This window comes from Elaeis guineensis, chromosome 10 (assembly GCF_000442705.2).
Source record: "Elaeis guineensis isolate ETL-2024a chromosome 10, EG11, whole genome shotgun sequence".
NCBI lineage: Eukaryota > Viridiplantae > Streptophyta > Magnoliopsida > Arecales > Arecaceae > Elaeis > Elaeis guineensis.
Window position 1 is genome coordinate 8,474,329 of NC_026002.2, and position 17,144 is coordinate 8,491,472.

Genomic DNA, 17,144 nt, shown 5'->3' on the forward strand with positions numbered 1-17,144 from the left:
ATTATATAGTATAATGATGAATATGACATGACATGATATAGTAATATATTATTGCATATTAAAATATGGTTGCATGGTATAATATTATTGTAATGTAATATAATATTGCATAAAATGTGATGTAATATTGTAATATAATATAATTTTATTATAATATAATATAATGTAATAATGTAATAATCTAACATAATATAATATAATATGTTATCATGGGTATGTTAGTCACTACAAAAATTTCATTAAATCAAAGCATTAGTCAAGTAGAGCTTCTAGTAAGAAGCTCTAAAATGGAGCTTCTCTCAAGTAAATGTTTTTCAGCATTTTAGGGAACCATAAAGCACTTTCAATTTTTTTTATCAAACACCACCAAATGGCTCAAAAGTGCTTTTGGAGAGCCAAAAGCGCTTTTTGGCTCTCCAAAAACATTCCCAAACTAGGCCTAAATCTTTATATCCTACAAAGAAATAATCCTTTTGTGTTTAACTGATGGCTGGATTTTTAAAAAAAAAAAAGAAAAAAAGAAAAAAAAAATCACTAAACAATCCTGACTTGATTGCCTATGTCACTCAATTTTTCTCTCTTATGCATCTAAGATATTTGAGAAAATGGACAAGTTTGTTTCTTCATCATCTTTTATTGCTGAACACAACCATTTAAATGTTCATTTGATTACACAAAGTATATTTCTAGAAAGATAATAATCTCATACTATAAGTAGTAATCATGGAGTTATATGTCTTTATCATGATAACTGATGACAGAGGAAAGCATAATCATCCTTCTTCACAAAAAAAAAAAAACATGAAAGCACTGAAATTGATTAAATGCAAAAAAATAAAAAATAATTTGGTTCTCAGGCATGTGAGTCATCGTCATCCCAATGCAATTCAATATCAGGTTGGCATTTACCGCCGCCATCACTCCAGCACAAGTTAGAGGAAATTGTGCCAAGTGCCAACCCAATTGTGTTGGTCAGAATCAGACCTGGGTTTAAACATCAAATTTTGAACTTAGGGGCTAATAAGTAACCAGCTGCAATATCCTTGTGATTTTTCTGCATTAGTGAGATTAGATGAGAATAGGATGCAGAAGAAGGGACTGGAAGAACCCTTGAGCCTGCAGTCCCATGATTTTCAAGATAGCAAAAAAATAACTTTTCCGTACAGAATCTGGTACATTAAAAAAATCTTAGATTAAAAGATCAAAAGCATGGAATGCCGTACCGCTCCATACCATCTGGTACGGGCCGTACCGTACCACACCGGCCTCGTACCAGTATGCCATTTCAGAGCATACCAACATTACCATACCATACCATACCGAACCGTGTACCGACATTACAGCAGGATTTTATCGGTACGGGGTCTGGTACCAAGATGGCAAATCTTGGTCAAAAGTATTTCATCCCCACTTGCAGCTTCCTTCTCTATCTCCTCTCATCAGTTGATTCCCATTCAAGGGGGGAGAAATCACACAGATACAGTCTCAGCATTCCTTAAGACATCCATACTGCAGATGATTTTGCCTTCTATATCAAGTTCATTACAAATTCTGATATTCATGAAATATAAAAGTCATCTAGTTAACTAGCTACCTGAGTATTGTTTGTTGAAAGTCAAACAAGCGTGACTTGGTGAAGAACCATTTAGTAAATAGATACAGGATATCCTAAAAGGGTTAAAATGACATACCTAAAATCAGGTATCTTGAAGCCAAATGATTCTGAAGTGTTGAATTTAGTATCGCCGTAAGGAATTGAATCAAGCAAACCAAGAAACTTAGCAAAAACTTCAGGACTAGTGCATTGCCCTTTGTCTCCATCATGCATCCCAAAATGCCAGCATAATTTTTGTTCCTTATACCGTTCTAAAGGGCCTCCACCTGGACATTAAAATAAAAGGATGTAATTCCATCAAGTAGACAAACAAACCGCAAATATAGCTGAATGGACCCCTTTCTTAACTAGAATGAAGATAATGTGAGTGAGATAACTGGCTAGAACTGTGGCATTTAAGTAATAACCAAAAAGTAAATAAAATAAAAACTCACGCAATAGTCCATTAACATCTTTAGAATACAGTGATCTAAATTTTTTATATCATTCTAAAATGGAAAGCAAAATTTCATGAGACTTTATGGAGGAGAAAAATTTAGAAGATGATATGTTTGCTTCACACAATTATAAATACCAATATATGATGACCTAGATAAGAGGCATCACCTTGTAACAACAATACAAATTTTGACATGGAATGAAAAGTAAAGTATAAAAATATTATCTTTTTCTCTATTAAATAGTGTTCTTACAAAGATAATTTTCATGTTCTGTGCAAATTTGGATAGTTCAAAGAAAGTAAATGCATAGACTCACTGCCTGTGCTCATCACAAACATGATATAGAATCACTGGTATAATCTGACCAAGTTATTCTACCATAGAAGAAATCTGAGGCAGCCCAAAACTGAATTTTTTTATAAACTTTGGAAGATCATGCATTTTTACTTGGATGTGCTACTATTAACAATATTTGTACCTGTCTTATCTTTATTCAAGTGCAGATTGGCCTATAGATTTGCCAAATGGATTGATAAACAGCATTGCATGAAACAAATAAATTATAAAGGCAAAAATCACAAATTTTGATCCACATGTTCTTGCACCATTTTTCATAAAGAAATAGTGTGGAATCTGTGGATGCCAGCTTGAAAGATTCTTCCATGGAGCCTTCTCAGCAATGAGTTGTGCTCCATAGCCAGCCAAAAATTTTGATGTGAAATGCAGTTTCGATATGATAACAATGGGCCCATTCCTTTTAAGTTTTAACTCTCTATGCTTCTCTTCCTTCACCCTTCTCTGAACTTCACTTATAGTATAGTTCGTTCCTCCTTGCATTCTTAATAATAGAACATTCCAAGATCGATGCATATGATGAATCCTCTGATCGATGCATTTAGAGAATCCTCAGCTGTATGCATATCATGATGTCCACTCAGCAGTACAATAATATCGACTGAAGTAAATCTAAAAGCTAATTATAAGTTTCCACCATCAAATGAAGCCAGACTATAATGGAAAACTTGATAAAGAAGTTTAGATTAAAAACCGCATGTGAAATGACTGTTGCTAATTACACACCACTCTTTGCTTACGTCAGGGCTAGGACATACTAGGTTTCCCATTCAGACTTGTAACTTGTAATCCATTGTTAGAATACAGGACATAAATAAGCAACTTTGTAATGAAGAATATAGGGATGCACAAGAGATCAGCCTTGGATTTAGATAACCATTATATCATAGAAATATAATTGGTGTTTTAAGGCCTTCTAGAGACAATTTGATGTTGTCCCATGGTTGAATTTTGGATAAGGGCAATTGCATTTGCAGAAACTAACAAAATACCTCTTAAGGCTCTGTTTGGGGATGTTGTAGCTTTTGATCAAAATTCAGTTTTTAGTAAAAGCTGCTTTAGGATAAAGCAGTTTTTTGTTTGGCTGTCAATATCCTAAAACTATTCTAAAGCTGTAAAAGTAATCTATTGTATGTTTGGTTAACAGATTCAAAAGCTGCTTTTGAATGACAAAATGACCAAAAAGGATAAAAATGATTCTAAAATTGTTTGGATATAAGATTTGCTATTCTAAAATGACTTTCTTATTTCTTTCGAAATTGTTTTTGTGTCATTAAACGAGGATGGAGGAAATTATTTTCATGTCATCAAACGATGATGGAGACCAGGAGATGAGAAGAGATTAATCAAAGAAAGAGTCTTGACACACAAGAAAGTCGGTAAAAAATGTAACATGGATGGAGATGAGAGGAGATTGATATGAAAAAAAAAAATAATGATAAGAGAATCGGACAAAAAGAGAGAAATGAGAGGAGATTAATTAATAATCCTAGAAGTCGGAAAAAAAGAGACGTAGATGGAGATGAAAAGAGATTAATCGGAAAGATGGATGGAGATGAGATGAGATTAATCTGAAGAAAGAAAGAGTCCTGATAGACAAGTCGGACAAAAGGATGTGGATCGAGATAAGAAGATATTAATAATCTTGGAAGAGATGCAGATGAAGATAATGAGAGGAGACTGAAAATCGAAAAAAAAAAAAGAAGACGTAGATGGAGATGAGAGGAGATTAATCGAGGATATGGATGGAGATGAGATAAGATTAATCTCATGAAAAAAGTCCCGATAGACAAGAAAGAGGGAAAAAGGGGCGTACGAGGGGTATTGAGAGGTAACACGTAATTTTTCTTAAAAAAACTAACTTCCCGCAAATGCAATATTTAGCTTGCAGTGCTGCATCTATAGAAAGCAGGAGGTCAGCTATACGTAAACCATATTTTGAGGGATCTTAAATGTGAATTAGAATTACTTTTGGGTGGTAGCCAAACACTCAAAATTCTGCTTTTAAATCCAAAATCACTTTTTATGATTACAAATGCACCCCCAAATATGCATTAAGTAAAGAGAATTAAAGAAAAAGGTGATCTCCAGGACGTAAAATCAAAGTAGGTATAGAAATTGGCACCTAAATCAGATTAGGCCCAATCTGTTCACAGAACTGATCTGTTGTGCAATAAACCAGTAGCACAGGAGAAAAGCAGCAGAGGATAATAATGAAGAAGAACATGGAGAAATGGGATGGAGAAGGAGAGGAGAAAAGGCTGAAACTTGGCTCCTTTCTTTCCTTTCAATAGATCCCCAACAATTCTCAAGACTTGTCAATGCACATGGACACCACGGTTGAGAGGCATACAACCAGAAGACAATATTTTTGATTCTGCAAAGAACACCAATGTTGCCTTTCATAACTCTAAGACTCTTTCAAGAATAACTTGACTCAAGGACGAATTCCTAGTTAATCAAAAATTCACCACATCTGGAACATTTTAGATAACAACTAAATAAAAGAAAAGAAAAGATCCTATGAACCAAGAGACTAGAGCCCCAAGAAAGACTTCTTAAATCTCTGATACCACCAAAATTTCTCCTAATATCTGTTCTTAAATGACTTTGGGAACAAATAAGCTATTTTAGTGCACAAAGATGAACTGTTTGATGCTTATATTGCTCAAATACAGTCTGTTGACTTTTAACTTTCCAAGCCAAAGACTAACAGAACATAGCAGGGAACCAAATTATTACCTTGTAGAACAGTCTAAATCAGACATAAAAATAAAGAACAGCACATACCGTGGTAAGAAACAACAGGTTCTTCTACTTCATGATACAAGTCAGGCATTTCAACTTTGTGATATTCCTTTGGGGCTTGGAAAACATATTCCATGTTCTCATTGAGATTTTCAGATAGATAGAAGCAACCTAGCCTCTTGAATTTTGTCTCAACCTACATGAACAACAATCATCAATAATGATTAAACATGTCAAGCATTCCCTTAAAAAGTGGAAGAAAATACACCAAAGAATAATCAATGGACATTGACCAGAACACAAATTACAGAGCTATCAACATCCAGTAGTGCATTACACAAGCAATCGCATATATAATCAGATAAAGGTACTAACTTTAAGTTGATAATTGAAAGAATATAAGCTCCAACACAAGTTATCAACTTCTACATAAACAAATGCCAGAATTAAAAGGGTTTCCTTGTCTAAGGTCAATAGTAAAGTTAAATCGAGGTACAGGCCCTTAAAGAATCATTAGCCAGCAATGCGCTACAGGATGAAGTTTACACACTTTGTTGAGACTTCCCTGAACAGAGCTGTTTTATCTGGAGTCAAGGAATGAATTTGGGCGCAAGACACTGAAGTTGGCCTATGGTTCACCAACTATCTAAATAAGCAATCATCTAGAATTGCACTACAAAGTAGGTGGCTCCAATGATGCAGAACTGCTGCCTGTTGTTGGGCTTTAACCTGGTTAGAATCCATTTAACAGTATTGCCACTTTGCCAGCATATAGCATGGGGAGCAACTAGTTCATTCATTATAAACAACGAACAAGGACTATCACTTGATGACAGCCCCCTGCCTGAATAAACAAAAAAAAAATGCACATAAATTTAGCTGCTTTTACACTCCCATCAGTATATAAATGGATAGATTGACAAGTTAAAGGTACTTTCATAATTAAATATTAAGCCAGCAAAAGTGTCAGCTTTGTAGCCAAGTCATGCCCGCTTAGCTTTGAGATTTTTGCCACTGCACTGGATCTCAAGGTTCCTTCAATGAAAACTCTTTCTTCCTTCCAAAAGGTCAAGGAAACCATATTCAAGTCACCATGTTCAATCCATCCACTCATTTAGAGATCTCAAAGAGTTTCCCTGTGAAACCCAGCTGGCTCAGCCAGCCCAACCCCAAACCAAAATTGGGGCCCACCTGTTAGGCGGTGCCCACCCCTACTCTAAACTGAAACAGGGGAAAGCATCCCCTGCTCCACCACCTCCCACCCGAAGCCTCTCCCATCTCTCTTTATCTCCCGCATGCACCCTCTCCCATCTCTCTCTCTCCCGCATACACTCTCTCTCTCTTTCTCTCCTGCATGGCTCTATCTCTCTCATTCCCCCATCTTCCTCTTCTTCTTCTTCTTCCTCCTCCTCTTCCTTTAGGTTGACTGCTGCCCTTAACTTCTCCCTCCTCTGTTCAGGTAAGGCCCAAATCCCTCCCTGAGTTTAATTTCTTGGATTTTAGAATCAATATTGACGGGTTTAGGGTAATAAGTGAGATGATTTTTGAAGTTTTGGAATGAAAGGGTAGGGATAAGTTAGATTCTGCCTGTGGTAGTCTAGGATTTTTAATTCTTTAATGGTTAAACATTTCAATCTGAAAATTTAATTGAGAGTTGTTAACTTGTAGCTCAACCAATTCGCAAGATTTGAGAATTTTTAGAAGGTTATTTGGTAAGGTAAATAAATCCCGGATTGGGGCTGTTGTGTAGAGAAGGACAGTTAATCAGAAATTTAGATTTTGGAATTTTAAGAAATTCTATAGAATATTACAAGGCAATAATATGACACTGATTTCAGATATGTGTGTGATTCAGATTATTAGGTTCCAAGGTGTACTAGTGAAGCATTAGATAATCTGATAAAGTAATTACATAAAATGATAAATGCATATAACCTAAGAATGTTCATTGATTTAATTGCCGCCAAATACTTTGAAATTACACCATTTATTTGTTATACTGCTCATACTGAGCCCAGCATAAATAATAGAATTATGAGTATTTCAAGTCTCGAGTACTCATGGTATTTTACAAATTGATAATTACAGGCTTATTAAAATGATTTCTAATTGATAGAATTTTGGAAAAACTTGGTATGAATCTTTGGAATTCATGTTAGCAAATGTAAATATATTAATTTGGAAAATCATGTTGCATATGGATTATTGAAAATTTGATGATTAGTCACCTTTATGAATTTGACGTATTGATTCAGAATTTTATATGTTGCAACTCTATATATATTATAACAATGATTGTTTGAATTGAGTTTGTATATACGTACTGAACTCTCAGTTTACCTACATTATCGACCCCACCACACAGGGTTTATATGTTGGCAATTGATATTAATTGTTCCAGAACTTGACATTATGGACCTACTCCGCAGGGATTAAATGTGGTACTATGGACCTACTCCATAGGGGTTAAATGCGGTATACTAGGCCTTGTCACAAGGATTAGATGTGGCTGTAGCTGTATAGGTTGATGAGTTAATATAATGCTCTTGAAGGACACAATCTTATGATATTATCGGAAACTTGGTATAATCATATGATTTTTGTGGATTTGGAATACCTTTAATTTATATATGAGTTTTTGGTTGCATGGTTATATCTATATTGCAGAGCTATAAGTTTGACTCTAACTATAAATATTATATTGTTATACTAGTTATTATATCAAGCGCTTATTTGGCTATAGCAACTTGATTTCTTTGATTATGTCTTGGTTACTTATTAGGCTATTAGCTCATTCTTTTAATTCTAATATTTTTACAAAGCCCAAAGCATGATGAGGACGGGTAGAGGTTAAATTGTGAGATTAAAGCAAGGATCTAGTTAGCAATCTCAGAACAACTTTTCAAAATTTGTAGAACCCTTTCTATACTACTCTATGTACAAATATGTAAATTATGTGACTAAAGTTATCTGTGTGGCAGCTGTGAATATTTTGTTTTAGAATTTGAGTTAATGGATCTTAAATTGTGAGTATTACTTTATTAGTTTAGTAAGTTATTGACAGGTTGTCAGCTTGCAAGCTTGTGGGACCCTATCCCACAGGGGTGCAGCAGATTGTCATGCTCCTAGTTATGTGCCTGTCCGACTGGGGGCGTGACATTCCTCCTTGATTGTAGGAAAATTAAGTTCAAGTGAACTCCAGTTCTCTTTTTCTCAACCTATAAATACCCAACTGAGCGGAGATTTAGAACTTTATGTTCTCTATTCTCTGCGGCAAAGATGCTTGTGGTGTTACAAGGTAGGGTTAGAAAACCTGCCTTCATCAATTGCAAATGCAATGGTTTCAATGCTTGGATGTAAATGATTGGTCAACCACCATTCATCTTAATGGTGTCTCTATGAGATTCCATAAAATACTATGGCTTCATGAGTTCCCACTCAAGAAAACTAAAGCTTTCATGAACTGTGGCTATAATCTTGAAGTCTTCAAGGGGAAACTCTGCTAGAATTTTGAATTAAACTTTAACCTAATCCATTAGCAAAAATTGATCAAGTATAAAATTTAACAAAGACCAAGATTGAAAAGTCGAGCAACATCAATCCATCGCTTGTCCTCTTCTTCTGACAATCGGTGAATACCCATTGCCAAACTGCTAGTATAAGGTTTATATGCCGGAGAAATCTAGGAACCCTTGCCCATTATCTAGGGATGAAAGCAGGTCAGTTATAATCCAACCATATCTAGTTTGGGTCGGATTCAGATACTAATTTCTTAGTCCAGATGGATCCAGATATGGTTTCAGATATTTTGTACATAAATCTGCTGGATACAGATTCAGATTCAGATTCAGATATGCTGGATTTTTCTAGATTCAAATTCAGATATCTTAATAACAGGGTGGATCTTTTAAAGTAAAAAGTTGTCTAAAATAAATTGTAAAGCCTAGGATTCAAACCTGAAACACCTCAATTAAAACACAAACACCTAACCACTAGACCACAAATATTAGGCTGTTCTTTTAACTAATTGAAAAGTAATCAGGTCATTAAATAATATTTCATGTATGTTGTTATATTTCATATTTTAATCATTATTTTCTATAAAAATAAATATTTTCTATGACAAAAATGAAAAATTAATTTTACATATTTTCAAAACTTTATTGAATAAAATATTTACAAATATTGATAACTTCTATGTCCTACTACACTTATTTACAATTTTTCAATCTCTCTAAAAAAACTAGATAAATCGTGATGCTATAATCACAAGTAATGATAATATTTGATACAAAAAATTATTAATATCCTTTATATTATTATTTTTTTACTTTCGATAGTTTAAATTTTTAATATTTGACCACAAATCTAGTCAAACTAGTAACTTGGACTCCTAACCATGTTGATCTCCATGCGGGTTTAATAACCATGTATTAAATCTTTAATTATCTTGTGTTGCATGCAATCTGCATAGCAAATTACCTTACCGTCCTTTATGATTATATAAGCTTTCATCATTGAGTACCACTAAAAATCCAATTTATATCTGAATAATATCCAACTTATATCTATATTTGGATGGAAAAAACATGGATATAACTAATATCCGATTGGTATATGCATCCACTTAGGACAAATATGGATATGGGTAATATCCGACTTATATCCGTATTTGTTTAGAAGAAAAATGGATATTAACTTTGGTATCTGGTTAATATTCGTATCCATGTATGTGTTTGTCAAAACATATGGATATAAGAATGGATCACATGCTATGGATCACCAGTATCCGATCCATTTTCAGCCGTACCATCACCCAAAGGTTGAAGATGATCACAGAGTTATGACTTTTCACAACTATGTTACAAGATGGCTTGGTCACACCAGCTTGAATCACATCTAGGATCCTAAGAGGGTGCACTCAAGTTGCTTAAATGCTCATTAAGCCATTACATATATAAAAGCTGTGACTTGGTTAGCCCAAATGAGATTAACGGTGCTCAAGCGCAAACCCAAGCCTGGGACACAAGCAAAATTGTCCAAGTATTGAGGTCTTGCAACTACAGGCAAAATCATGAAAAGGAATAAAAAATTCCCCAAAATTACAAGGTGGAACCAACATGGCTCACCACAAATCCTTGAAAAGCCTGAGGGCAAGATGGTGCAATGCTTATTATCTTGCCACATTGTAGCCCAAAGTAGAGGGGTATTTCAGGAGTTAAGATATTGCTTCTGCCAATTAACTGGGATAACCAATATGGCTCTCTAAGAACATCCTAACTGTTAAGGTTATTATGGTAAATGGCTTAAGGATCTAGAGTGACAATCCTCAGTTGGCTAGTATAGACAAAATTGGCCTGTAATTTGAAACCAAATTGACTTAAATTGAGCAACATTGTCCCCAACTCTATACTTAGGTCTCCAATATAGATTTTAATTGAAATTTAACTTCAAATTAAACAAATTAATGAAATTTGATCACTTAAAATAGGCCCAAGAGTTGTTTAATGTCTAAAACCAACATTAAGGGGTAAAAAGCACCTCATGACCAAATCAGTCATGGTCACTAATTGTGATTAAAGTTGAATTTTCATGAAATTTGCAATGCAAGTCAAGATTGACTTGAACATTATATAATTTGTTAATTAATACAAGATAAAGACCTAAATATAAACTAATGGGTTAACTAAAAAATCATAAATAAAATTAAAGTGAATGTAACCAACTTGAATTGAATTGATGGTCTGAGTTACATTAACCTAAACAACACACTTGAATAATCCAAACATTGATGCCAAATGTCATTATCAGTTAAACATTGAACATGGGCTGATTATCTCAATCTAAACTGAATGAGTTGGAACTAAACTCAAACCTATGCTAGCTCCAAATGTTGTCCTACATGACATAACAAGATCCATATTGGAAGAATCTTGCATCACGTGACACCAAAGAAAGTCCTTGTGACCTTCAATGTCTCGAGAGCCATTTGGAAGAAAATTACAAATCCACCCTTCACTAATAAAGAATAAATTATTGAATAAATTAATAAAAATGAAAAAAAATATAAATCAAAAATTGATAACTTCCTATCAACCGTATCGGTAACTCATGTTCCTTCAATAACCTAATCTAGGGTTATTTGGTGACGAGCATCTTCGGTAATGATGCCTAAATAGAATGCATTAGTGTGTTGTTATTGACCTTCCCCTCAATAGAGTTTAGAGAATATCCCCCTTTCACGTTGTTTTTAAGAGTTTCAGTAATTGGAAGTTCTTTCTTTTTTGATTAACTTTCTAGCACATGTATAAGAATGAATCCATTTGATTTCTAAAAGGTATTGCAAATACTTAACATTTTGATCAATTCTAAGATCAAAATCATTATACAAAAGACATCTGGCAGGGTCTACCTAAAAAGATTCAATGTGAGATTTAGTTCTCTCAAAATGACCAATCCTACACCTTGGAAGCACCTTGCACACCTCCATTACTTTTTGAGAGGCCTACACCCCATAGATACTATCTACCTGAGAGTATCCCTTGGCCTATAGGTCTTGACCTAGGGTTTGTATTCTAGCTCTTCCAGAACAGTATCTCACTGATGGCTTGGGCCCTTCCAAACAGAAGACCTTCTTTGCCTTCCACCTAAGCTGCATAGGAAAGACCCAAAGCCAATCCTAGGGAATGGTAAAGCTTCATAAGGCCTTTCAATCCAGGTGCAAGTAGTCTGCATTTCCACAGACATACCTACTTTATAAGCCACTGTCTGAGATAATTCATAGAACTTACATGACAAAAATTTCGCTACCTTGGGACTATCATAATTGTGATTGCCATTCAACCAAGCTTCAATCGCGAGCTCCCCTATCACCAGGTAACCAACTTTCTTGACCTTAGGCATCACAAGGGTCCAACTCCATTGAATTACAAGAATCAATATTGCATATTTGAAGTAGGTGGATCTCCTTGCTTCTCTCATTACACAACCCTCTTCCCACAGAGCCCCCTTTCTGCTAGTTTACCCCTTATAGCAAAAATGGTGAAATATCTATTTGTAAAATGAGTTATTAAGTCAAATACTTGCTAATGGCGTTCCCATCATATTTAACCAGTATACCTCCCCAAATGCATCAATTGTGATTAAATGGAATTTTGGTCATTTCACATTTTCATCTTGTAACTTGTGTATTTGCATTTTCTGCACTATTAAATATAACTCTTGGATAGGTTATTGATTTCCAGCTAGCTTATTCGCTGGCTGTTTGCACTATTACAAACGTAATTAACGAGGGTTGAGTGTTCTGAAAGGAACCCAGGAAACATAGTTCCCACATCCATGTAACATTTTCTGCTCACACCCATGACCTTCATTGGGCCAAATCATTTTCTCTGTTCAACTTTCTGTTAATTCATAGGCACGTAATATTTTATGTGCCATAACAGCACATGGTACTGCTAGGAATCGCTTTAAGCAGAAATAAAAAGGAAACAAAAGGCATAAAAACACACTTGATACAAAGTAGTATGAGGTTGATTAGGTGTTACTTCAAGCTAGTTCAGGAAAAATCTGCCCCATTAGGATGTCACATATCAGTTCCTCATCCATACAGCATCTACCAGCCAGTATGCATGGTATTTAAATCCTTGATTTATGCAAAATCAGTAAATAAAATTCTAATCAGCGGTTAGTAAAAATTGATTATAGATTCCCCATTAAGAGAATACTTTCTCTATAGATGGTAATTAAACACTAAATTAATTTAGAAAAAAATAAACCAACAGATTTACAACATGTATAGGAACATTAAGAGGTCTGAAAAAAGAACCATATAATTATAAAATGCAAGTAAAGAATGCTAGAATGTTGATCTTACCAACAATCGCTTAAACTTTGATGTTATCCGGTCAAAATATTCTCTTGGTAAAAGACTTGTACTTATTGCATCATCTGTTGGCCATATTGGAATTCATATCAAGGGAACATAATGAATATCTTGTGCGTAGCCAAGTCAAAAAAAAAAAAGTCCTTGAACATCATATGTTATGAAATAAGGAGATTTTTAAGGAACTTAAAAACAAGTAAATTGAACTTATTGGTTCATATGTTTGGAATGAAAAAATCATTAACTCATCCCGAATATGCTGAAGTTGCCTATACTCATGCATGATTGAATGATCTATTTCTAAAACTCAGATCTTCGTTACTTGGCGTAGATATTCAAGAGGCCATATGGTGTTTGTTATTTGTGAGTGATGTAGTATTACTTAATGAGACAAAAACATATGAAAGTCAAAGTGGACTAGCAGAGGTATATGGATCTCTTATCAAAAAAAAAAGAGGTATACAGATCAACAAAGTACCTCAGACCAAAATAAAATATATGTAAATACAATTTTCATGAAAATACAAACAATGACTCCATAAAAAAACTAAAAGCAGCATCGTGGAAGTGATATATTTTAATAATACATGACCGATGTATGTTATTGAGACTAAAATTTTATAATAACATAGATTACAAGGTTTAGTGAGTCAGAGCATTAGGCAACAAAAGAGGAGTTGAGCATTATGCACAGTGCAAAAAAAATAAAAGATAAATGATAAAGGCCATAAAAATAAAAAGCATGGTATTTCGTATCCGTCCGAACTGGCCGGTACATCCTGTACCGTACCATACCAATGAAGAACCGGTCCAGTTCAGACCGGATTTTAGAGAAATGACCTGAACTGTACCGAACCAGTCAGCTTGGTACGGTATTGGCCCGAACCGCCCAATACCGAGCGGTTTGGTCCGGTTTGGTATGGTTCTGGTCCAGTTCGATCCGATTTTCTTTTTTTTTTTTTTGTGCTGTTGGATGGGATTTTTTTTATTTTTTTATATCCAATATGGTACGGTATGGTATAGTACAGTACCATACCGTATCAGTTGGTAATCAGAACGGATTTCGATACTGAGTCTGCGAACCTTGGTAAAAAGTATGAAGACCATAAACTGATAAAAGAACCCAGTAAAGAAAGGAGCTGATTTAGGATTTGCATTGTCAACTATAATGGAGTGGATGTACCTTGTCATCTTTCATCATAAGTCTGTAAGATATTATCCAAGTGTCACTTATAATGTGAACAGCCATGGTTCGCTGCACCCCATGCTCGTGCATACCATACCATACCAATACTGAACTGAGACTCGATACGGGGGTTGTATCGAGTCTTAGTACACCAAACAGACCTCCGTACCAAGTGTACCAACACTATACCGGCATGGTACTGGTATGAGATCCAATATTGAGACAGTTAACATTGTGAACAACATTCAAAATTATGCAAAGTAATGTTCCCTACCTCAATCAGCAACAAATTCATTATGTGTGGCATTAATAAGCTGTCCCATCAAACATCAAGATTTGATGCACCAGTTATAATGATGGTGAATGAAGAGAACAAGGTTAATCAGTCCATAAACATGGTCACATAGTGTGTGGTGAGAAACATTGCTCTTAAATGTACCTTCTTCACAAGGATTTTGCCCTAGTGAGTATATTATTAGCTTCCATGGCTGGATAGGCACCGTTGCAGGCTGAGGCTACAGCCAGGGCCAAATCTAAAATAATTAGGCCAAAGGATAGAGGATAAGTCCGAAATGCCACTCAACAAGAGGTGGAACATGCCACTCAACAGTGCTAACTGCACATGCCACTCAATACAACCAAACCAAGCACTTGATTTGTATGAGGAATCAGCCACTCCAGAAGCAAGATGGCCTGCTGAGAAATAATCTGCAAGAACTCCTAAAACTCCTCTTCATTCATTTTTATAAATATATACATAGTTTACATGGCTGGCTAGTCATGCATGGCAATTAATGATAAACAACTTCCTAAGCAACAACTTCCTAAACATATTAAAGCATAAGCAAAGCCAGTCAAACTGGAGTAATCGATAACATCCACCCTCCAACAACTAAATGAAAACTCTGAATTAAAGCCAGAAATTTAATTTGCAAGCAATGCTCCACCATTTTCCCTAGTTTTAGTAGAACTCAACTACAAGTAGGAAATCAAATCATGCCAAAGGAGTTCATCTATCTTCTTCAAGTCTTCACTTGATTCCTATTCATCTTCGAATTTTGTTTTTCCATTAATGAAAATGGTATCCAACATGGTTCGCTGAACTGGACTGAACCGCCCGATTCAGCCAGTGCCGAACCCGATCAGTGCAGAATTGAATCGGTTTGGCCATGGGATTCGAAATGGAGCCTGAACCAATGTGAACTAGCCTAAATCAGGCAGTTCGGTACAATATGGGGCCAAACCGACTGGTTAGGGCATTTAAACATGGGAATGAGGAAAAGAAGTCTCCCAAGACTTCTCCTGTTCATCTCCTTCACAAAAAAAAATAAAAAATCGTCCCCCCTTCTCCACAGTAAAAAAGAGCTACAAAACAAGAAAAAACCACCGATTGAAGGTACATTAGCTTCTCTTCCACCTCCCTTGCTCCCCTACCTCTCTCTTGTTTTTCTTTTTGGAACTTCAAAATTCATAGGAATTGGAAAAACAAGGGGAGAACATGCCACCATAGTCTTAGTAGAAAATTAAAGCATAGGATTTGAAAGATAAAAGCAAAGATAACTTAAAGATAAAGATAAAGATAAACTTGCTGTTTGATTACCGAAGAAGAGTACTTTTTTGTTTACATTATGTTTTATTATTTATACCACATGACTCTATAATTGTTGATAACCATAGTTGTAACCACCCACGTTGGTTCACCATCATTCTCAGCAGTTTTCGGCAGTTTCACTCCACAATACCATGTATCTTCTACACTATATGACCGCAAGCTGCAGATTTTGACAATCACCTAGAGCAGAACTTAGCACCTTTCCGTCTACACCTCTATGCCTTCTATGACCATTCAGTCTATCCTGCCCAAATCATATTCGGCCTAGCAGAATCATGTGACTCCAACTTGTCCTGGTTTTTAGCCTTGTCCACATGGCACCCACTCAACGCCATTGTCAAGATAAGGTGTAAATAATGTCCATGGCCAAGAGGCTAATAAGATGTTTCCATCACCATTTTTTCGGTAATTGTTGACCAAAATCCCATAATTATAGCCTTGATTCACTGCCCGATTTCCTTTCCCTTTGACAATGTATCATTATTAACATTCTCGACACTCTGATTGTTCCTTTCCCAAACCCTTGAACTGAACCGGCCATCACCACATGCCTTACATTAATCAATACTCCAATACAGCTAGGAGGCTTGCACATTGCTCAAGGGATGTCCGGATTAACAAGGATCTTATCCACACCCCTTGGTAAAGAGTGCACACTCCCTCTGTATATAAATTGGCCCTGCCTACTTCCCTGGGTGTTCATCCCTCATCCTCCCCTTTATAATACTCATGCCTCCCACCACTTTCTCTTAGCTGCCATGGTGAGTCAAACTAACTATTGGTCGTAGCTATCTGATTGCTTTGATCGGCTAGCTTTTGGTCAATTCACCGAATTGGAATATTATCATGGCTCCAATCAGCAAGTCAACATCTTTATGCCACCCTTCGGCTAATTCTTCATCTTCACGATTTTCAGATTGGTTCATGCAAACCCATCTCCATTTCAACATTTGGTGACTAGGCCCACACAGAAGCTTCAGGCCCAACACACCATGGCCATTGTTGCAAGTTTACAACCGCTGCAATTGATGAACCATCACAGTGGGAAAAATATCAAATTAGCCTGGAGATCCATTGAGCTCATAGTATACTAGGCCAATGACAGCAAAGAATCATCAAGTTGTTCACCAATAGGTCAAAAAGTGAATTGAGTGTACCTTGAGAGCTCACCAACCTTGACTCTCACTGGCTACTAGAAGAAATATCGGCAGAGCTTCACCGACACCAGCTGCCGAAATTAGTCATCCTTCTGGTGCAACTTAGGGGAGGCAACAATTCAATCAACTCCCTGCACAACCTACTCT

General features: G+C 35.7%; 1 protein-coding gene across 5 annotated transcripts in view; it reads right to left on the reverse strand.

Moving 5' to 3' along the window:
- LOC105053399 (uncharacterized) overlaps positions 1-17,144 on the reverse strand; it is an 83,350-nt gene that overhangs the window by 47,969 nt on the left and 18,237 nt on the right. For all 5 annotated transcript variants that reach the window (XM_019853327.3, XM_019853330.3, XM_019853326.3 and 2 more), the window contains 3 exons: positions 13,034-13,107; positions 5,200-5,353; positions 1,692-1,881 (listed from right to left, as the gene is read on the reverse strand). In XM_019853327.3, coding sequence (XP_019708886.2) covers positions 1,692-1,881; positions 5,200-5,353; positions 13,034-13,107 — 418 coding nt within the window. The remainder of the gene's footprint in view (positions 1-1,691; positions 1,882-5,199; positions 5,354-13,033; positions 13,108-17,144) is intronic.